Genomic DNA, 22,269 nt, shown 5'->3' on the forward strand with positions numbered 1-22,269 from the left:
ACTGGGACCAGTTCCCTCTGTAACAGCTCAGAGACCAGGGTCAGACTGGGACCAGTTCCCTCTGTAACAGCTCAGAGACCAGGGTCAGACTGGACCAGTTCCCTCTGTAACAGCTCAGAGACCAGGGTCGGACTGGGACCAGTTCCCTCTGTAACAGCTCAGACCAGGGTCAGACTGGGACCAGTTCCCTCTGTAACAGCTCAGACCAGGGTCAGACTGGGACCAGTTCCCTCTGTAACAGCTCAGAGACCAGGGTCAGACTGGGACCAGTTCCCTCTGTAACAGCTCAGAGACCAGGGTCAGACTGGGACCAGTTCCCTCTGTAACAGCTCAGACCAGGGTCAGACTGGGACCAGTTCCCTCTGTAACAGCTCAGACCAGGGTCAGACTGGGACCAGTTCCCTCTGTAACAGCTCAGAGACCAGGGTCAGACAGGACCAGTTCCCTCTGTAACAGCTCAGAGACCAGGGTCAGACAGGACCAGTTCCCTCTGTAACAGCTCAGAGACCAGGGTCAGACTGGGACCAGTTCCCTCTGTAACAGCTCAGACCAGGGTCAGACTGGACCAGTTCCCTCTGTAACAGCTCAGAGACCAGGGTCAGACTGGACCAGTTCCCTCTGTAACAGCTCAGAGACCAGGGTCAGACTGGGACCAGTTCCCTCTGTAACAGCTCAGACCAGGGTCAGACGGGGACCAGTTCCCTCTGTAACAGCTCAGAGACCAGGGTCAGACTGGGTCTAGTTCCCTCTGTAACAGCTCAGAGACCAGGGTCAGACTGGACCAGTTCCCTCTGTAACAGCTCAGAGACCAGGGTCAGACTGGGACCAGTTCCCTCTGTAACAGCTCAGAGACCAGGGTCAGACGGGGACCAGTTCCCTCTGTAACAGCTCAGAGACCAGGGTCAGACTGGGACCAGTTCCCTCTGTAACAGCTCAGAGACCAGGGTCAGACGGGGACCAGTTCCCTCTGTAACAGCTCAGAGACCAGGGTCAGACCGGGTCCAGTTCCCTCTGTAACAGCTCCGAGACCAGGGTCAGACTGGGACCAGTTCCCTCTGTAACAGCTCAGACCAGGGTCAGACGGGGACCAGTTCCCTCTGTAACAGCTCAGAGACCAGGGTCAGACTGGGACCAGTTCCCTCTGTAACAGCTCAGAGACCAGGGTCAGACAGGGACCAGTTCCCTCTGTAACAGCTCAGACCAGGGTCAGACCAGGACCAGTTCCCTCTGTAACAGCTCAGAGACCAGGGTCAGACCAGGACCAGTTCCCTCTGTAACAGCTCAGAGACCAGGGTCAGACCAGGACCAGTTCCCTCTGTAACAGCTCAGAGACCAGGGTCAGACTGGGACCAGTTCCCTCTGTAACAGCTCAGACCAGGGTCAGACGGGGACCAGTTCCCTCTGTAACAGCTCAGAGACCAGGGTCAGACTGGGACCAGTTCCTTCTGCTACAGCTCAGAGACCAGGGTCAGACTGGGACCAGTTCCCTCTGTAACAGCTCAGAGACCAGGGTCAGACTGGGACCAGTTCCTTCTGCTACAGCTCAGAGACCAGGGTCAGACAGGACCAGTTCCTTCTGCTACAGCTCAGAGACCAGGGTCAGACTGGGACCAGTTCCCTCTGTAACAGCTCAGACCAGGGTCAGACGGGGACCAGTTCCCTCTGTAACAGCTCAGAGACCAGGGTCAGACTGGGTCAGACCAGGGTCAGACCAGGGTCAGACTGGGTCAGAAACAGCAGCGTCTGATCCTCACGTTCACACAGTTAAAGGTGTTCCTGTTTCACACCTAGGACCAGGGGCAGACTGGGTCAGACCGAGGCTAGATTGGGTCAAACTGGGGTTAGACTGGGTCAGACCAGGTTAGACTGGGTCAACTCGGGTCAGACCGAGGCTAGATTGGGTCAAACTGGGGTTAGACTGGGTCAGACCGAGGTTAGACTGGGTCAGACCGAGATTAGAATGGGTCAGACTGGGTCAGACTGGGTTAGACGGGGTCAGACCGAGATTAGACTGGGTCAGACCAGGTCAGACCGAGGTTAGACCGGGTCAGACTGGGTTAGACCGGGTCAGACTGGATTAGACTGGGTTAGACCACGGATAGACTGGGTCAGACTGGGGTCAGACTGGGTCAGACCGAGGTTTGACCGGGTCAGACTGGGGTAGACTGCGTCAGACCGAGGTTTGACCGGGTCAGACTGGGGTAGACTGCGTCAGACTGCGTCAGACCCAGGTTAGACGGGGTCAGACTGGAGATTAGACTGGGTCAGACCGGGTCAGACCGAGGTTAGACCGGGTCAGACTGGGTTAGACCGGGTCAGACTGGATTAGACTGGGTTAGACCACGGATAGACTGGGTCAGACTGGGGTCAGACTGGGTCAGACCGAGGTTAGACCGGGTCAGACTGGGTTAGACCGGGTCAGACTGGATTGGACTGGGTTAGACCACGGATAGACTGGGTCAGACTGGGGTCAGACTGGGTCAGACCGAGGTTTGACCGGGTCAGACTGGGGTAGACTGCGTCAGACTGCGTCAGACCCAGTTGCTGACTGCTGTACGGCCATAAACGTCTGGATTCAACCCTTTAACGAGTTAACGATGATAAGACAACCGAAGTACAGCCGAGTGCAACATCCTGTCAGACGATGCAAAGACACAGACTGACTTCAGCCCTGTTCAGATGGGATTCGTTTAATGTGGAGCCGTGGGGTCAAAGAGTCTCACCTCAGGACGTCTGTGATGTGAATGGATGAATAAATCCCTGTGTTGTCACAGAGGTGCAGGAGTCACCTGATCTGCGCTCTGCCGTCCCCTCCCTGAACTAGAAGAGAGATGTGGTTCACTGAGCCGTTTGTGGTTCTACGACAAAACCACAATTTAAAAAGTATCTTTGAAACTGAATAAAAATGTATTTTCTTCCTTTTCCACCTGTTCTCCATCAGCAGCTTTGCTTCGGTGGAGTTAAACCGTAGATGTTGAATTATTAAACATCATCCGTGTAATTAACGGCTCATTTCAAACGGGCTGAAAACATGTTTGTCCCGTGAGGAACGACGTCACGTCCGTAATAACTCAGTCACATAATTCTCATTTCTAATACTTCAGAACAATCTGTGGATGCAGACGGACGCTCTCCTCCTGCCTCGCCTGAACGATCCCCTCCAGGTTCACACTTCTTCTTCTTCTGCTTCTTCTTCTCTTTTGGAAACTCATCACACACACGGACGCAGCTTTCATCACCGGCCAGAAGAACTGCAGTCTGACGAGCAATTAGCTTCATCCCCGAAGGTTTTATCTCCTTAATTGAATTGGCAGCGAGACAATGACGCTGTTTCCAACCAGGCGAGCAGAACGCCACGCGCCGGAGCTGCTGCGAGTTTCAGTCAAATCATCTCAGCTTCTTATTTCATTATTTGTTGTGAAATGTTGAAGAAGAGGGAGATTTGTTTTCACGACCAGAACACAGAAACAAACAGACATAAAAACACTTTACCACTCCTTCCTTTGTCCCTCAGCACTGATCTGACCTCGTCCGCCCGTCCCCACAGAGCCCTATTTTCAAAAATCATCCATCTTCACTGACTACATCTAAGGGCGCCCTCCCACTGTGCCTCCGTCCCGTGCCCCAAAACAGGTTCCACGGCTAAAGTCTGGTTCCTTTGACCAGTGTGAGTGCAACCGTACCACGTCTAGGAGCGGCACGCTTGCCGTCCACGGCCCGTTTGGGAGAGGTGGGCTTTAGTAAAGCACGTTTGCACATGTACGAGCACGAGCGTGCGCACGTGTACGAGCACGAGGCCTACGGCGGTTCTGAGGTCATTTCCTGTGCGCCTGTTGGGACGTAGAGAAAAGAAGGAGGGACCATGCGCGGACATTTCAAACAATGGCGGTGAAAGGTTCACGTTGGTGTGATGCGGAGGTGGAGTGTTTACTGCAGATTTGGTCGATGAAAAGATTCAAAAACAGTCGACAAGACGCACAAAAACTCCGAGGTCTACGGAAAGATCTGGAAACAAAGCCACGCATCGCCATGACGTCATCAATGCGTGTGACGTGTTACGGCGTGATGACGTATAGGCAGCAAGAAGCATTCTCCGAGGCCCAGGTAGTGTGAGTACAAACGGGCCTGGAGGGGGGGACAAGGACCCTAAAGCACGGGGCGCGGGACGGAGGCACAGTGGGAGGGCGCCCTTAGAAAAGTGTTTACATAGGAAATAAATCAAGAGAGAAGTTTAGGCTCATTTTCTCATTGACTTCTATACAATCACACGTCTTCATGGAGCCGCTGGATGGAATAATTAAATCTGAATGTCAAAGCTAACAGAGGGTAAAGCGTTGCTGGGCGTCGTTCGCCGTTCTCTGGCTGTTGATCCGTAGCTGGTTCGTGTTGATGACTCAGCGTGTTCTTTAAAACCCTTGTTTCTGCTCTTTAGGACGGTTTTTCCTCCCGGTGCTCAGAGTGCTGCAGACTGCACCGCCCCTCCACAACCTCGTCTGCACCTTTGAACATTTAAAGCAATTAAAGACCTGAAAACATGAATTAACTCCGTCGACACGGACGCACAGATTGAACCTCAGGCGGATGGAAACTGACTGATGACAGCGACCTCAAACGTATCTCAACGCGCCGGCGTTCATTTAATGTGAACCATAAAGACGATGATCTCGTCAAGGTTGAGACCAAAGAGCTGATAAGAGGTTGAAAGATAAGGATTCGCCGGTGGAGCTGAAGCTTTAAAGGAGCAGTTCAGAGGTTTGTGAGGAAACACAGGAGCTGACGGGTGAACTGAGGCCGGGACAGCAGCTTAAACAGGGAATCCATATCAGTGTAGAAGTGTTTCAGCTCTTTACTTTTACATCTGACAAGTAACTAAAGCTGCAATCTGTGAACCCATCGTCTGTCCGTCTGGTGACAGTTTATCCTCTTTGGGGCAACGGTTCATGTTTCAGACGGACATCTGGGCCCAGACTTCCTCTTCTGAGCGGCGGCCATTGTTCACGGTCTGATTAACAACCTGAGACGTGAGAATGGAGATGAGAGAGCGTCTCTATAAACATATATATATATATATATATATATATATATATATATATATATATATATATATATACTGTATATGAAGATGAATAATAACAAAAGGAAGGTAATGAAAAAGAGAAATCTTCATCAGTGCTTTCCATGAAGCAAATCTTCCCCCATTGCTTTGTTTACGGTCTAATAAAAACATTTTTTCTAGTGTAATTTGATGCAAAGTACGTCGTAAAATACATCTGACAACAAATTAAGATTCAACATATTTTGTGACTTCTTGCAGCCTCTTTTGTTCTCCACACAGACACTTAACCTGCATGCAAAAAGACGACAAAACAACTAAAAACAGACGCAAAACAACACAAAAATGTGACAAAACAACTAAAAACAGACGCAAAACACAGCAAGGGATGACAAAACAACTAAAAACAGACGCAAAACACCGGAACAAAATGACAAAACGACTGAAACAGATGCAAAACACCACAAAAAGATAAGGAAACAACTAAAAACATGCAAAACACCACCAAAACATGACGAAACGACTAAAAACTGAAGCAAAACATTGCATAAATATGAAAAAACTGATGACAAACACCAAAAAAAGATGATAAACGACTTCAAACATATGCAAAATACCACAAAAAGAAGACAAACCGACTAAAAACAGAATAAAAACAGACACAAAACAACGCAATAGGTCGGCGAAATGACAAAAAACAGGTGCAAAACACAGCAAAAAGATAAGGAAACAACTAAAAACAAGGCAAATATATGAAAAAACTGATGAAAAACACCAAAAAAAGATGATAAACGACTTAAAACAGAAGCAAAACAACGCAATAGGTCGACGAAATGACAAAAAACAGATGCAAAATGACGGAAAATGGACTTTGAGTTTGGGGGTGTAGTTCAGGGTGGGGGGCCTCTTTCGTGCCTGAGCCCAGGGGCCCTGTTGTCTCATTATCCGTCCCTGCAGACGGGGTCTTATGTCCTCAGTGCGAACTACTCGTCCCTGTCTAAACACATCAGCTAACTGAAAGTGTGTGTGTGTGTGTGTCTCTCCTGTGTTTGACAGCGTCTTCTTTCACTGACTTCATTTGTCCACTGTCGTCTGATAAACACGTTCTTTACGGTGTGGACGAGGCCCTCAGAGTTCACCGAGGCTTCCTTTAGTGCCGCCACGTCTAAAACAAACCCTGAGGAGGACGAACTCGCTCCGTCTTCGCCACAGATAAACGTCCTGACACTTCTATATTTAACCACGGGGCTTTTTTATTGGACGTTTAACGGGATGTAAAAGAATCTTTACTGGAGCAGTCTGTAAAACCGAGACACGACCCATTTGGGTGGCATTAAAATGATGGAGATGCTCTGGGGAACGGTGTAATTCCTGACCTGCCCCTGTGTATTTGTTCCAAACACAATGGCCCGATCAAATATTTCATCCGTTTACAGTCAGCTGAGTTCAGTATCTGCAAGTAAATCACCTGATACAGTAAAATATGTGAGCTGGGATGAAAAATGATCTTTTTTTATGTTGATTTTGCACCGAAATGACTGAAAATCTACTCAGAAGGCTGCTTTCCTGAACAAATACCTTTATTAAATAAGATTTAACATTATTATAAATCATTGTCATCATACAAAACACCACTAAAGGTGATGAAACGGCTTAAAACAAACACAAAACACTGCGAAAAGATGATGAAACAACTGCCCCTGTGTAACTGTTCCAAACACAACGGCCTGATCAAATATTTCATCCGTTTACAGTCAGTTGAGTTCAGTATCTGCAAGTAAATCAGCCGCTACACTAAAATATGTGAGCTGGGATGAAAAAAGATGATGAAACGACTTAAAACAAACACAAAACACAGCAAAAAGATGATGAAACGACTTAAAACAAACACAAAACACCACAAAAAGACGATGAAACGGTTTAAAACCGATGAAAACACCACAAAAAGATGATGAAACGGCTAAAAACAAACACAAAACACCACAAAAAGATGATGAAACGACTTAAAACAAATACAAAACACCACAAAAAGATGATGAAACGGCTAAAAACAAACACAAAACACCACAAAAAGATGATGAAACGACTTAAAACAAACACAAAACACCACAAAAAGATGATGAAACGACTAAAAACAAATACAAAACACCACAAAAAGATGATTAAACTTAAAAAATTAATTGTTTTTTATTTCAATTGTAACAGAATATATTTATTTTTAAAATTACATCTCGTATAAGTAATGACATATTAATGTATTTATTTTCATTTTGGCACGTTCAGTCCTCCATATTTTCATCTATAAATTTAAGTACTGAATTGTTTTTTATTTAAATTGTAGCAGAAATATCCATTTATATCACATTTGATCAATTATAAATGCTTATATTTATTTTTCATTCATATTTAATATGATTTCTGGTACAAGTAATGGCATATTGATGTATTTATTTATTATTTTTATTTATTTATTATTTTTTATTTATTTTATTGTTTGGCACGTTTACTCCTCCATACCGTGGAAAAACTACTTCCGGCATCTTTTTATTTTTATTTTATTATTTTATTTAAACAGTTTTTGTCTTAACGTTTGTTTTCATTTATTATTTATTTATTTTTTATTATTATTATTTTAATTATTTAATTATTATTTTATTATGTTTCATTAAAAAAAAATGTATAAAATATTTTTTTAACGAAACTTAACCGGAAACACGTGTCGATGACGTCACTGCCGCAAACCCAAAACAAACCGTCTCTTGCTTCACCTCTGCTGTTGTTATTGTAGTTGTTGTTGTTGTTGTTGACGTATCACCGGGGTTTGTTTACTTCTTTGAATCCCTCCGCGTCGCCTCGAGACTTCGTGTTCATGGTAAAAGAAACTTTAAGTATTTAAAATGTAAAAATAGCCTGATGCTAACTAGCGTGCTAACATGCTAACGCGACAACAACAACAGTGTTGCTCAACAGTCAGCGGGGGTTTGTTGTTTGTCTCCCCGGTCGCAGGTCGACCCGCGGGCCCGGCAGAAGTCGCAGTTTTACCGGGAACTTGACGGTTAACGGGAGTGGAGCCGCCATGACTCAGCAGAGAGGCGTCAACAGTCTGCAGTTCAACCAGGACCAGAGTGAGCTAATGTGGCTAACAGCCGCGGTGCTAACGAGGGGAGCTAACTGGGGCTGCTGCCTGCCCTGGGACAGGGTTCTGCTGGGTCTACAGGGTTCTGCTGGGTTTACAGGGTTCTGCTGGGTCTACAGGGTTCTGCTGGGTTTACAGAGTTCTGCTGGGGTTACAGGGTTCTGCTGGGTCTACAGGGTTCTGCTGGGTCTACAGGGTTCTGCTGGGTTTACAGGGTTCTGCTGGGTCTACAGGGTTCTGCTGGGGTTACAGGGTTATACTGGGTTTACAGGGTTCTGCTGGGTTTACAGGGCTCTGCTGGGTCTACAGGGTTCTGCTGGGTCTACAGGGTTCTGCTGGGTGTACAGGGTTCTGCTAGGTTACAGGGTTCTGCTGGGTGTACAGGGTTATACTGGGTTTACAGGGTTCTGCGGGGTTCACAGGGTTCTACATGGGTTTTACTGGGTTCTGCTGGGTTTTCAGGGTTCTGCTGGGTCTACAGGGTTATACTGGGTCTACAGGGTTCTGCTGGGTCTATGGGGTTACAGGATTCTGCTGGGTCTACAGGGTTCTGCTGGGGTTACAGGGTTCTGCTAGGGTTACAGGGTTCTGCTGGGTTTACGGGGTTCTGCTGGGTTACATGGTTCTGCTGGGTCTACAGGGTTCTGCTGGGTTTTACTGGGTTCTGCTGGGTCTACAGGGTTCTACATGGTTTCTACAAGAGTTTACTGGGTTCTACATTGTTCTGCAGCCCGGGTTTACAGGGTTCTAGATCAAATGAGTTGCCCTGTCCCCGTGTAGATGAACTCATGCATTAAGACCCATCAGAACCGTCTTCAGAACCGTCATCAGAACCGTCTTCAGAACCGTCTCCAGGTCACAGAGTCTGAACTGTGTCTGTGTTTGAACGTCCTCAGGCTGTTTCTGCTGCGCCATGGAGACGGGCGTCCGGATCTACAACGTGGAACCTCTGATGGAGAAGGGCCACCTGGGTGAGTTCTGTACGGTTACCAAGGTCCGCGGACCCTGCTCTGTGTGTGTGTGTGTGTGTATAAGACCTGTTCTCTGCGTGTGTGTGTGTGTGTGTGTGTGTGTGTGTGTGTGTGTGTAGACCATGAGCAGGTGGGCAGCGTGGCCTCCTGCTCCATGTTGCATCGCTCCAACCTTCTGGCCGTCGTCGGAGGAGGAGTCAACCCCAAGTTCTCCGAAATATCAGGTGCGTCACGTCTAAACTCTTCCCTCCGTGTCGACGCTGCGGAACGCTTTTTGTCTCCACGCTCTGGAAAACACCACGTCATCTCTTTCACCGCGCTTTGACCTTCCTCCGCCGCAGCATAATAATAATAATAATAATATTAATAATAAACCAGTGTGTTTGTGATTAACTCTGATCTGAGCGCGCTCCAGCTCTGCTGCTGGTGCTGAACGTGTGCTAACCCTGGTTTCAGTGCTGGTCTGGGATGACGCTCGGGAGTCTCGAGACCCCAAAGACAAGCTGGTTCTGGAGTTCACCTTCACCAAACCGGTCCTGGCTGTTCGCATGAGGCACGACAAGTGAGTCCGACCCGCGCTCCGTGCTGCTGCCGCCACAGGAAACACAGACGTGACACTCACACTGTGTGTGTGTGTGTGTGTGTGTGTGTGTGTGTGTGTGTGTGTGTGTGTGTGTGTGTGTGTGTGTGTGTGTGTTTCAGGATCATCATCGTGTTAAAAAACAGGATCTACGTGTACAGTTTCCCCGAGAACCCTGCGAAGCTCTTTGAGTTTGACACCAGAGATAACCCCAAAGGTAGGCGCCCCGTCTCTCCCGTGTCTTCTCAGCTGCCGTGGGGCTGTAATAACGTCTGAACTCCGTCTGAACTCCGTCTGAACTCCGTCTGAACTCCGTCTGTGCTGCAGGTTTGTGCGATTTGTGTCCCAGTCTGGAGAAGCAGCTGCTGGTGTTCCCGGGTCACAAGTGCGGCAGCCTGCAGCTGGTCGTGAGTCACAAACACCGCAGGAAATAAACACGCGGCGTTCAGAACGAACCCGTCTGAAAATGTTGTCTTCCTCAGGACTTGTCCAACACCAAGCCCGGCACCTCCTCCGCCCCCTTCACCATCAACGCCCACCAGAGCGAGATCGCCTGCGTGGCGCTGAACCAGCCCGGCAGCGTGGCGGCCTCGGCCTCTCGCAAAGGGACGCTCATCCGCCTGTTCGACACCACGACCAGAGACAAGCTGGTGGAGCTGCGCAGAGGGACCGACCCGGCCACCCTCTACTGGTACACACGCACGCAGAGACGGGGGTTTACGGCGTCCGCGCCAAGGGAGGGAGGGGGGGGGGGGTCTTCCAGAGCGCAGCGGAACAGGAGAAAAACACAATAGCTGCAGTTTGAACAATCTGGTGACATTCACAAACTTTTCTGAGAACTTATTAAAGTTTTTTTCTGTAACAACTATTAAGGTAGAAATCCAGGAAAGATGCTAACAGCCGGACGTGGCTAACAGTGATTAGCTCTGGGCAGCACGGTGAAGGCATTCAAAGGTCTTTTTTAACCACTAATGCTGCTGAAAATAACAGCAAACCTCTGCAGCAGCATGAGAAGAGTCCCTACACACACAACAAAGCACCAATGGGCTCCTTCCACTGTAATGGACTTTACTATGAGAGGAGCTGGTACAGGGGCCAGTATGTAAGTCTTTAAAACACTCTTTTAATAAACTCTGGCTTCACTAACTACGCTGTTGCTGCTTTGTTGTGTGTGTAGGGACTCTTCTCCTGTGTGTGTGTGTGTGTGTGTGTGTGTGTGTGTGTGTGTGTGTGTGTGTGTGTGTGTGTGTGTGTGTGTGTGTGTGTGTGTGTGTGTGTGTGTGTGTGTGTGTGTGTGTGTGTGTGTGTGTGTGTGTGTGTGTGTGTGTAGGGACTCTTCTCATGCTGCTGCAGAGGTTTGCGGTTATTTTCAGCAGCATTAGTGGTTAAAAAAGACCTTTGAATGCCTTCACCGTGCTGCCCCGAGCTAACCACTGTTAGCCACGTCCGGCTGTTAGCGACTCTCCTGGATTTCTCTGGTGATAGTTGTTAATTCGATCGGCTTATTTGATGTGTGTAAGTGCCGACCATGGGATGATTAAGCGCTGGAAGCCGACCTTGTTCGCAGCAGTGAAACGTTCGGCGTGATTTTAGAGGTCAAAACAAAACAAAACAGATAATTAGTCAACGACAGACACTCAGGTGTGAACTGTTGAGTGTACGTAGGAGCGCGTGTGTGAGGGTAGTTCCCGCTGACCTCGCTGCATTTGTGTTTCCGTTTGTTGTGGTTCCTGCAAACACATGTGTGCGCTCGGACACGTGCAGACACACACACACACACAGACTCCTATTTAAACCTCACCTAAATAAGAAATAATTAAAAAGTGCACTTTTGTATCGTGTCCCTTTATGAAGGACAAACACATCATTTGCAGCCCCAAAGTTGCGTCTCCACATGTCGTCAGTGAGCTGCTGTCGCTGCTGCCTCACGGACGTTTGTTCACTTTAAACAGTTTAAACAGAACAAAGAGCGTAAACACTCTGAACTCTGACTCTGACTCCTGGTTCTTTGTTCTCCGCAGCATCAACTTCAGCCACGACTCGTCCTTCCTGTGCGCCTCCAGTGACAAAGGCACCGTGCACATCTTCGCCCTCAAAGACACCAAGCTGAACCGCCGCTCTGCGTGAGACACTCGTCCTCTTCCTGCGCTCCCACCTTCCTCTCAGGACAAGTGTCCCGGGCTCACGTCTCTTCCTGTGTCTCTGTGTCTCAGGCTGGCGCGCGTGGGGAAGGTGGGCCCTGTGATTGGTCAGTACGTGGACAGCCAGTGGTCCCTGGCCAGCTTCACCGTGCCGGCCGAGTGCGCCTGCATCTGCGCCTTCGGGAAGAACACGTCCAAGAACGTCAACTCCGTCATCGGTGAGGGAACACGGAGACGCCTGCAGGGTTCGAACCGGCGACTCTGCACTTTGTGTTTTAGGGCGCACTCACACTGTCCTTCCGCACCGCGCCAAAACAGGTTTTTCGGGTAGAGCGTAGTGCGTTTGACCAGTGTGAGTGCAACCGTACCGCGTCTAGGAGCGGCACGCTTGCCGTCCACGGCCGGTTTGGGAGAGGTGGGCTTTAGTAAAGCACGTTTGCACGTGTACGAGCACGAGCGTGCGCACGTGTACGAGCACGAGGCCTACGGCGGTTCTGAGGTCATTTCCTGTGCGCCTGTTGGGACGTAGAAAAAAGAAGGAGGGACCATGCGCGGACATTTCAAACAATGGCGGTGAAAGGTTCACGTTGGTGTGATGCGGAGGTGGAGTGTTTACTGCAGATTTGGTCGATGAAAAGATTCAAAAACAGTCGACAAGACGCACAAAAACTCCGAGGTCTACGGAAAGATCTGGAAACAAAGCCACGCATCGCCATGACGTCATCAATGCGTGTGACGTGTTACGGCGTGATGACGTATAGGCAGCAAGAAGCATTCTCCGAGGCCCAGGTAGTGTGAGTACAAACGGGCCTGGAGGGGGGGACAAGGACCCTAAAGCACGGGGCACGGCACGGAGGCACAGTGGGAGGGCGCCCTGAGAAACGTGTTTGTTTCCAGATCATTTTAGACTTTATCAGAAACAAATGAGAATTAAATATTAATGAGTTTCCCTTTCATTTTAGTGCCGTTCGCTCATTATGAGCATTTTAAAAGAAAAGTGTTAAAATGACAGGAAGATAAGAGTTGCTTTAATCTGCATCTATTTTCTGTGTGTGTGTGTGCGTGTGTGCGTGTGTGTGCGTGCGTGCGTGCGTGCGTGCGTGCGTGCGTGCGTGCGTGCGTGCGTCCCTGTGTGTGTGTGTGTGTGTGTGTGTGCGTGTGTGTGTGTGCGTCCCTGTGTGTGTGTGTGTGTGTGTCTCCTGCAGCCATCTGCGTGGACGGGACCTTCCATAAATACGTTTTCACTCCGGACGGAAACTGCAACAGAGAAGCGTTCGACGTTTACCTCGACATCTGCGACGACGACGACTTCTGAGGAACCGAGCGTCCAGCGTCATAATTACATTAATATAATAATAATATTAATATTAATCACTACTGTGTTTGTGTCTCTTCATCATGAGTCTGAGAATAAAATCACTTTTGATATGAAATCAGAGTTTGTTTGGATTTATTTCTCTTGGTTAAAGTCAAAGTACGGAGGCTTTTAAGGGACAAACCGTAATTTAAAAATATGACGAATTATATAATTAAATGCTTAAATTAATGAGTAAACATTTAGATTACTTCATGCTTAATAAAGAGAATTATATAATAAAAAATCTATAATTATATAACTTAATGTTAAATAAATATATAATTATAATAAAATGCTGAAATAAATAAATTGATAATATAACTTGACTCTTAATAAACTTGCTTAAATACATAAAGATCATTAAATGTTGAATAAATAATATAAATATTAAAATAAAATAAAGAATAATGATGTAACTTAAAGCTTAACATGTTATTGTTTAATGAGCTGCAGAAATAAATAAATATTTATAAGTTAATGTTGAATAAATACGACGGCTCAGCTCTTCAGCAGCAGCATCTTCGGCGTCTCGTGGTTTTAGGTCAGGGGGGTCAAACTCAGGCCCGTGGGCCAAATCTGGCCCGCGGTGTAATTTATATTTGGCCCTAAGATCATATCAAGCTCTCTGAGAGCTGACCCGTGAGTATAAAACACATACACGTCTACTTTTCTGTTCACACACATGAGCATCCATGCTGCCAGTCACTGCAGACACACTGAATCCACCCCTCCCCAAAAACGCCCCAAAGAAAGATGGAGGACATGAGAAACATGAAAAAACGACTAAAAAAAGACGTGAAAACACCACAAAAACGTGACAAAACAACAAAAAACAGATGATAACACCACAAAAACATGACAAAACAACAAAAAACAGACGTAAAACACCACAAAAACGTGACAAAATGACAAAAAACAGATGGAAACACCACAAAAACGCCCCAAAGAAAGATGGAGGACAGGAGCTTTCAGCAGATGATCTGTGTGTGAAGGTAAAGAGCTGTTTGTCACCGTGGCTGTGACCAAAGAATCAAACAGAAGAAACACCACGACAAGAACAAGGAGCTGCACTGGAAACCCTGTGAGCGACGAAGCTCCACCTCAGACACGAGCGCAGGAACCTGAGCTGTCAGAGCCTCAGTCATCAGCACCTATGGGTCCTGACCGGGCCGACCGGGTCACGGCTCTGCCCCACAAGTACTGCTCCACAACAACACAAGACGACCACAAAGAGACACAAAACGACCACAAAGAGACACAAAATGACCACAAAGAGACACTAAACAACTACAAAGAGACACAAAACAACCACAAAGAGACACAAAACAACTACAAAGAGACACAAAACAACCACAAAGAGCCACAAAACAACCACAAAGAGACACAAAACAACCACAAAGAGACACAAGATGACCACAAAGACACAAAACGACTACAAAGAGACAAAACAACTACAAAGAGACACAAAACAACCACAAAGAGACACAAAACAACCACAAAGAGACACAAAGACGACCACAAAGAGACACAAAACAACTACAAAGAGACACAAAACAACCACAAAGAGACACAAAACAACCACAAAAAGACACAAAACAACCACAAAGAGACACAAGACGACCACAAAGAGACACAAAACAACTACAAAGAGACACAAAACAACCACAAAGAGACACAAAACAACCACAAAAAGACACAAAACAACCACAAAGAGACACAAAACAACCACAAAGACACACAAACCAACTACAAAGAGACACAAAACAACCACAAAGAGACACAAAACAACAACAAAGAGACACAAAGCAACTACAGAGACACAAAACAACTACAAAGAGACACAAAACAACCACAAAGAGACACAAAACAACCACAAAGAGACACAAAATGACCACAAAGAGACACAAAACAACTACAAAGAGACACAAAACAACCACAAAGAGACACAAAACAACTACAAAGAGACACAAAACAACCACAAAGAGACACAAAATAACCACAAAGACACAAAACAACTACAAAGAGACACAAAACAACTACGAAGAGACACAACACAACCACAAAGAGACACATAACAACTACAAAGAGACACAAAATAACCACAAAGACACAAAACAACCACAGAGAGACACAAAACAACAACAAAGAGACACAAAACAACCACAAAGAGACACAAAACAACTAAAAAGAGACACAAAACAACCACAAAGAGACACAAAGCAACTACAAAGAGACACAAAACAACCACAAAAAGACACAAAACAACCACAAAGAGACACAAAACAACCACAAAGACACACAAACCAACTACAAAGAGACACAAAACAACCACAAAGAGACACAAAGCAACTACAGAGACACAAAACAACTACAAAGAGACACAAAACAACCACAAAGAGACACAAAACAACCACAAAGAGACACAAAACAACAACAAAGAGACACAAAGCAACTACAGAGACACAAAACAACCACAAAGAGACACAAAACAACCACAAAGAGACACAAAACAACTACAAAGAGACACAAAACGACCACAAAGAGACACAAAACAACCACAAAGAGACACAAAACAACCACAAAGACACAAAACAACCACAAAGACACAAAACAACAACAAAGAGACTCAAAACAACTACAAAGAGACACAAAATAACCACAAAGACACAAAACAACTACAAAGAGACACAAAACAACTACGAAGAGACACAAAACAACCACAAAGAGACACAAAACAACCACAAAGAGACACAAAACAACTACAAAGACACACAAAACAACTACAAAGAGACACAACACAACCACAAAGAGACACAAAACAACTACAAAGAGACACAAAATAACCACAAAGACACAAAACAACCACAGAGAGACACAAAACAACCACAAAGAGACACAAAACAAACACAAAGAGACACAAAACAACTACAAAGAGACACAAAACAACCACAGAGACACAAAACAACTACAAAGAGACACAAAACAACCACAGAGAGACACAAAACAAACACAAAGAGACACAAAACAACTACAAAGAGACACAAAACAACCACAGAGACACAAAACAACTACAAAGAGACACAAAACAACCACAGAGACACAAAACAACTACAAAGAGACACAAAACAACTACAAAGAGACAGAAAATTCCCAGGTATAGAGAGAGAGAGAGAATGGATGAGCTGCTTGATGCTAAATGATTGAAAATAGATGCAAAACAACTAAAACTGGAAATAAAATGATGCAAAATGAGGAACTACAAACTGAAACACCATAAACCACGTCGGCCATGTTGTTTTTCCTCACATGTAACCATAGCAACGCTGCTCTCATCACTGAGAGTGTCATGAGTCCAGGGTTGACCTTTGACCTTTGACCTTTAGTGAGTGCAGACGCAGCAAAGCTTCAGTCGACAGAATCAGAACCTCACAGTCGGACCACCAGAGATCAGTGTGTGTGTGTGTGTGTGTGTGTGTGTGTGTGTGTGTGTGTGTGTGTGTGTGTGTGTGTGTGTGTGTGTGTGTGTGTGTGTGTGTTGCAGATGTTCCTCCAGATGTGTCGCCCCCTCCCCCTCCGTTACCGCGGTCTGAGCTGCACTGGTGTAATTGTGTGACATTCAGACGCGGACCTCCTCCTCCTCCTCACCCGCCTCCTCCTCCTCCTCCTCCTCCTCCTCCTCCTCCTCCTCCTCCTCCTCCTCCTCCTCCTCCTCCTCCTCCTCCTCCTCCTCCTCCTCCTCCTCCTCCTCCTCCTCCTCCTCACCCTCCTCCTCCTCCTCCTCCTCCTCCTCCTCCTCCTCCTCCTCCTCCTCCTCCTCCTCTTCCTCCTCCTCCTCCTCCTCCTCCCTCCTCCTCACCCTCCTCCTCCTCCTCACTCTCACGCCCGTGTTTGCTTTTATCTCCTCGTTCACTCCCGCTCAGCGTTCACAGCCGCAGGTCGGTGCCGGAGGCGGGAGGACGCAGAAATGTCAGCGTGATGAGTCACTTGTTTGGAAACAAACCTTTTAACACGTCGTGTTTCTCAGCTGTGGTTAATGAGGGACGTGTGTGTGACGGGTCAGCAGGTGCAGCGACACACACACCTGGTGTGTGACGGGTCAGCAGGAACAACAACGTTTTCTATTTGTTTTCTGCATTTTTAATAAATATAATAACTGGAATATGAACAAAGATCAGCTGTTTATAGTTATTAATGTCACAGAGACGCTGACTCAACAAGAGATTCACAAACCAGCACAAAATGACTAAAAAAAGATGCAAAATGACTAAAAATAGATGCAAAACCATCACAAAAAGATGCAAAATGACTAAAAATAGATGCAAAACCACCACAAAAAGATGCAAAATGACTAAAAATAGATGCAAAACACCACAAAAAGATGCAAAATGACTAAAAATAGATGCAAAACCATCACAAAAAGATGCAAAATGACTAAAAATAGATGCAAAACCAGCACAAAAAGATGCAAAATGACTAAAAATAGATGCAAAACCACCACAAAAAGATGCAAAATGACTAAAAATAGATGCAAAAAGTCAAAATACACCACGGCGGGTGCAACACACATTATTTATCCACACAATCCACAGCAGAATGAAACACACACACACACACACACACACACACACACACACACACACACACACACACACACCAATGGGTGTGTGTTGTACTCACCAGTCTGCATCTGAGTCACAATGAGTCCCCAACAAACTCAGAACCAGTCCACTGTGCCTCTGTGTCCCAGCAGAACCAGTCCACTGTGCCTCTGTGTCCCAGCAGAACCAGTCCACTGTGCCTCTGTGCCCCAGTAGAACCAGTCCACTGATCCTCTGTGTCCCAGCAGAACCAGTCCACTGTGCCTCTGCGTCCCAGCAGAACCAGTCCACTGTGCCTCTGTGTCCCAGCAGAACCAGTCCACTGATCCTCTGTGTCCCAGCAGAACCAGTCCACTGTGCCTCTGTGTCCCAGCAGAACCAGTCCACTGTGCCTCTCTGTGTCCCAGTAGAACCAGTCCACTGTGCCTCTGCGTCCCAGCAGAACCAGTCCACTGTGCCTCTGCGTCCCAGCAGAACCAGTCCACTGTGCCTCTCTGTGTCCCAGCAGAACCAGTCCACTGTGCCTCTGTGTCCCAGCAGAACCAGTCCACTGTGCCTCTGTGTCCCAGCAGAACCAGTCCACTGATCCTCTGTGTCCCAGCAGAACCAGTCCACTGTGCCTCTGTGTCCCAGCAGAACCAGTCCACTGATCCTCTGTGTCCCAGCAGAACCAGTCCACTGAAGGCAGAAGTTCCTCAGAAGTTTCCAGGTGCACTTCTAGCATGTTAGCATGTTAGCTCCACCCAGCATGCACCTGTTGGGCACAGTCACGGGTGCGTTTGATTGGTGTCACTGAGCTGCCGGCCGGGTGGTGCTTGTGTGTCTCAGGACATTTTAGGAGTTTAAACACAAACACACGCACACACACACACACACACACACACACACACACGTGCCAGATTCAAACCTGTGAGCGTGTCAGAACAGGGAGAACAGGGAGGACACTGTGGTAAATGCGTCTTGTACAGAATCCACCTGCTGACTGTAACGTCTCACCTGCTGGACTCACTTTACTCAGTTTTCAGAGGGGACCTGGTCTGAGTCTGGTTCTTTAACTTCAGACTGAGTCCTGCGTGACTCCCTCTCTACACTGGAGTTTTATTAAAGTTTCACCTTTTTGTCCATAAAGAGCTTTAAAACCACGTCGTCCTCTACAGAATAAAGTCATTTTTCTTGGTTGAAGGAGACTCAAGTGAGTTTCTGTAGAATTTCATTTGACAAAGATTAAAAACTGAAGGAATCTTTGATTCAACTCTGAAGAAACGATTCCAGAAACGTCCGAACTCTTCTGTAACAGAAGTCCTGACGTTTGACTGAAGTTTCATTAAGACTGCGTCAGTTCAGTGAAGCTTCATTTCCTCCTCACTGAGAAATCTCCACTCATTATTCTGTCACCGAGACAAAAGCGTTTACCTCCGTGCTCGTGACGAGGACGGACATAAGACGCAAAACCAGCACAAAAAGATGCAAAATGACTAAAAATAGATGCAAAACCAGCACAAAAAGATGCAAAATGACTAAAAATAGATGCAAAACCAGCACAAAAAGATGCAAAATGACTAAAAATAGATGCAAAACCACCCCAAAAAGATGCAAAATTACTAAAAATAGAAGCAAAACCACCACAAAAAGATGCAAAATGACTAAAAAAAGATGCAAAACCAGCACAAAAAGATGCAAAATGACTAAAAATAGATGCAAAACCACCACAAAAAGATGCAAAATGAGTAAAAACTACTTGTCTGGGTCTTTTATCAAAGATGTGATGAAAGAAGAAAAGAGACATTGTATGTTTGTGTTTCTGTGCAACAAAAACAACAAGTTGATATTTATTCATATACATATTTTAATCATGCAGCGCCCTCTGCTGGTGAGACGCAGGGATATCATCAGAATAATGACTGCACATTCAAATGATGTCACGAGGTGAAAGGTCAGAGGTCATCCTGAGGGAACGTGAACAAAGAAGCACATTTCACCAAACACCTGTTGAGCTGTTTTATGGAATATTTCACTTGTTGTTGTTTGTGTGTTTGTGTGACGTTGGTGTAAACAAAGCTTTCCCCTAGTGCTCCACGTAAACAAGCAAACGATCACGACCGCTTCAGCTGCCAGTAGCTCAAATGGACCCGTTCAACCCTCACAGTTTTGGTGTCCAAAGATTCAAACCTCCAGAGGAGCGGAGAGAAGGAAGAGTCCAGAATCACGCGTCAGGCTTCACAGGGGGGGGGGGGCCGAACATCTCCATGGTCTCCGTGACGAGCGCCAGGTGATCCAGGAACGAGTTCACGGACACCCGGAGGATCCGAGCTTCGTCGGCGCTCCACCTCCTGAAACACAAGAAGGAGGAGTTCAGTTCCAGGCGTCAACACTGTGACGAGAGATAAAGAGCTGAGGAGCGTCGGGGGGGGGGGGGGGGGGGGGTTCCTCACACGGAGAGCGTGCGGCCGGTCACCGTGAGCTGCTTGCTGATGCCGCCTTTTCTGGGCTCGCGGTCCGGGGACAGAGAGCGTAGAGCGATGAGGGCCTCGCCGGGCGACGGGAAGGGAACGTCCAGAGAGCTGCAGGAGGGTCAAGGAAGACCAGAGGAGTCTCAACCCCACCCCCACCCGAAAAAAACCGACTCAAGAAGTCTGAAGAACGACTGAAGAATCCAAAAATAAGAAGAATTCTTACTTTTTATCTCCCGCAAGGGGAAATTCAATTTTTTCACTCTGTATTATACAAGTTACACACACACACACTAACAACACAGGCCCGAAATACAAACACATGCACAAACAGGGGTTCAGGGCCTTGCTCAACAGCACCTCGGTAGTGCCCAGGAGATGAACTGGCACCTCTCCAGCCACCAGTCCACACTCCAGTCATGGTCCACACAGGGACTTGAACCGGCGGCCCTCCAGACTGAGCTACTGCCGCAGGGGAAAGTTTCTAAAAAGACCCAAATATTCCCTCTGATTCAACTTTTCATTCTTTTTCTCACGTGAATAAAGAAAAATAAATAACCTTCAGATTTCACCATGAAAATGAGTCGATTATTTACATCAAGACAAACAAAAAGTACAACAAGTTGTTTTTTTAATAGTTTGTTTACATGGGAAAATGGGCCATAATCTAATAACGTGTGTGCTTTTTATAAATACCAATGGATCTAAACTGTGGGTAAAGCCGGTGTATATATACATAACCCTGAATGAACCCATTTAGCCTCAGACTGAATGGATCTCACGTCTGTGGATGACTGAGAACTTTAAATGTGTCCTGCACCAGATACAAAATCACACAATAAACATTATTTCAGCTCCCTGTTGTGTCCTGCTCTTATCTCAGACTCGTCCCCCAGAACCCAAACCCAAACCCCATCTCTGCTGTAATCCTTCATAAGGTCTACTTTAAAGTCCTTCTTCCTGCCTCTGTGTATTAATGCTCATGGGTCAAAGACACTGTGGTCTGCTAGGGGAGCAGCATCACAGCATGACCGACTGATCAGGAAGACCAGCTCTGTCCTGGGACGCCCCCTCGACTCTGTGGAGGCGGTGGGAGGGAGGAGGAGGATGCAAAGCTGTCATCCATGATGGAGAATGACTCCCACCCCCTGCAGGGAACTTTAACAGCTCTGGGAGCCCCTTCAGCGACAGGCTGCTTCAAACCCTAACACATCTTTAAATATTTATGACACTAAAACCGTTTGAAACCAAATGTGATCCATCAGTCACAGACGGAACCACAGTAAAAACAGACGGAACCACAATAACCAGAGCGGCTAACATTAGCCGCAGAAACATGTAGCATCAGGCTAACTAACTGATGCTAACGTGAAGATTTTAATATCTAAATGTTCAAACAGGAGATTTAAACACTTTATACTTTAATGTGTTTTATAAATATGTATTTAATAAAGCTTAAATTAAAGGATACAACTCCAGTTTCCCGCTATCGTGGTTTGTTTCTCCGTCTGTCGCCATCTTTGTTGTTGTTGTGTTGAAGGAAGTGACGTAACCGGAAAAGAAGAAGAAGAAGCTTCCGGGTCGTCATGGTGACGCGCTGTTGCCCCCAGCGACGCAGGACGAAACTGCATCACTGAGAAATATAAAAATAAATAAAATATGATAAATAATTTAGGGTTATAGGGGTTTTAAGGTTTAAAGGGTTAAATAATAAAATAATTAAAAATATGATCTTTGTTTTAAATATAATTAATGAGAGAGTAAAGTTTATACAATTAAATAATAAAATAATAAAAAATATGATCTTTGTTTTAAATGTAATTAGTGAGAGGGTAAAGTTTATACAGTTAAATAATAAATAAAATAAAATCTTTGTTTTAAATATAATCAATGAGAGGTTAAAGTTCAGTTAAATAATAAAATAAACATATTATTTAATCATCTCATCAAAACACAAATGATATAAGTTCATATTTTAAGGAA

The 22,269-nt window shown here is 46.2% G+C and overlaps 2 protein-coding genes across 2 annotated transcripts; one reads left to right on the forward strand and one right to left on the reverse strand.

Annotated features, from left to right (window-relative positions):
* The first annotated feature begins 7,785 nt into the window (after nucleotides 1-7,785).
* Nucleotides 7,786-13,303, forward strand: wdr45 (WD repeat domain 45). Its single transcript, XM_083929686.1, has 11 exons — nucleotides 7,786-7,925; nucleotides 8,060-8,178; nucleotides 9,086-9,160; nucleotides 9,280-9,384; nucleotides 9,617-9,722; nucleotides 9,863-9,957; nucleotides 10,068-10,147; nucleotides 10,223-10,431; nucleotides 11,762-11,863; nucleotides 11,954-12,099; nucleotides 13,087-13,303. The coding sequence occupies exons 2-11, from the start codon at nucleotides 8,130-8,132 to the stop codon at nucleotides 13,194-13,196; spliced, it is 1,077 nt and encodes a 358-aa protein (XP_083785812.1). The 5' UTR covers nucleotides 7,786-7,925; nucleotides 8,060-8,129; the 3' UTR covers nucleotides 13,197-13,303.
* A 6,335-nt stretch (nucleotides 13,304-19,638) lies between these two features.
* Nucleotides 19,639-21,828, reverse strand: lage3 (L antigen family member 3). Its single transcript, XM_083929348.1, has 3 exons — nucleotides 21,758-21,828; nucleotides 20,269-20,397; nucleotides 19,639-20,166 (listed from the first exon to the last, which is right to left on the reverse strand). Exons 1-3 carry the CDS (start codon nucleotides 21,802-21,804, stop codon nucleotides 20,040-20,042), a joined length of 303 nt encoding a protein of 100 aa, XP_083785474.1. The 5' UTR covers nucleotides 21,805-21,828; the 3' UTR covers nucleotides 19,639-20,039.
* Nucleotides 21,829-22,269: the final 441 nt, after the last annotated feature.

This window comes from Echiichthys vipera (genome assembly GCF_963691815.1).
Source record: "Echiichthys vipera genome assembly, chromosome: 16".
Lineage (NCBI taxonomy): Eukaryota > Metazoa > Chordata > Actinopteri > Perciformes > Trachinidae > Echiichthys > Echiichthys vipera.

Coding starts and splice junctions, on each gene's coding strand:
- wdr45 (XM_083929686.1), top strand. CDS start 8,130: ATGACTCAGCAGAGAGGCGTCAACAGTCTGCAGTTCAACCAGGACCAG. Junction 9,723..9,862: donor GTTCGCATGAGGCACGACAA/GTGAGTCCGACC, acceptor TGTGTGTTTCAG/GATCATCATCGTGTTAAAAA. Junction 11,864..11,953: donor AAGCTGAACCGCCGCTCTGC/GTGAGACACTCG, acceptor TCTGTGTCTCAG/GCTGGCGCGCGTGGGGAAGG.
- lage3 (XM_083929348.1), bottom strand. CDS start 21,804: ATGGCGACAGACGGAGAAACAAACCACGATAGCGGGAAACTGGAGTT. Junction 20,398..21,757: donor GATAGCGGGAAACTGGAGTT/GTATCCTTTAAT, acceptor ACCCTCCTGCAG/CTCTCTGGACGTTCCCTTCC. Junction 20,167..20,268: donor ACCGGCCGCACGCTCTCCGT/GTGAGGAACCCC, acceptor CTTGTGTTTCAG/GAGGTGGAGCGCCGACGAAG.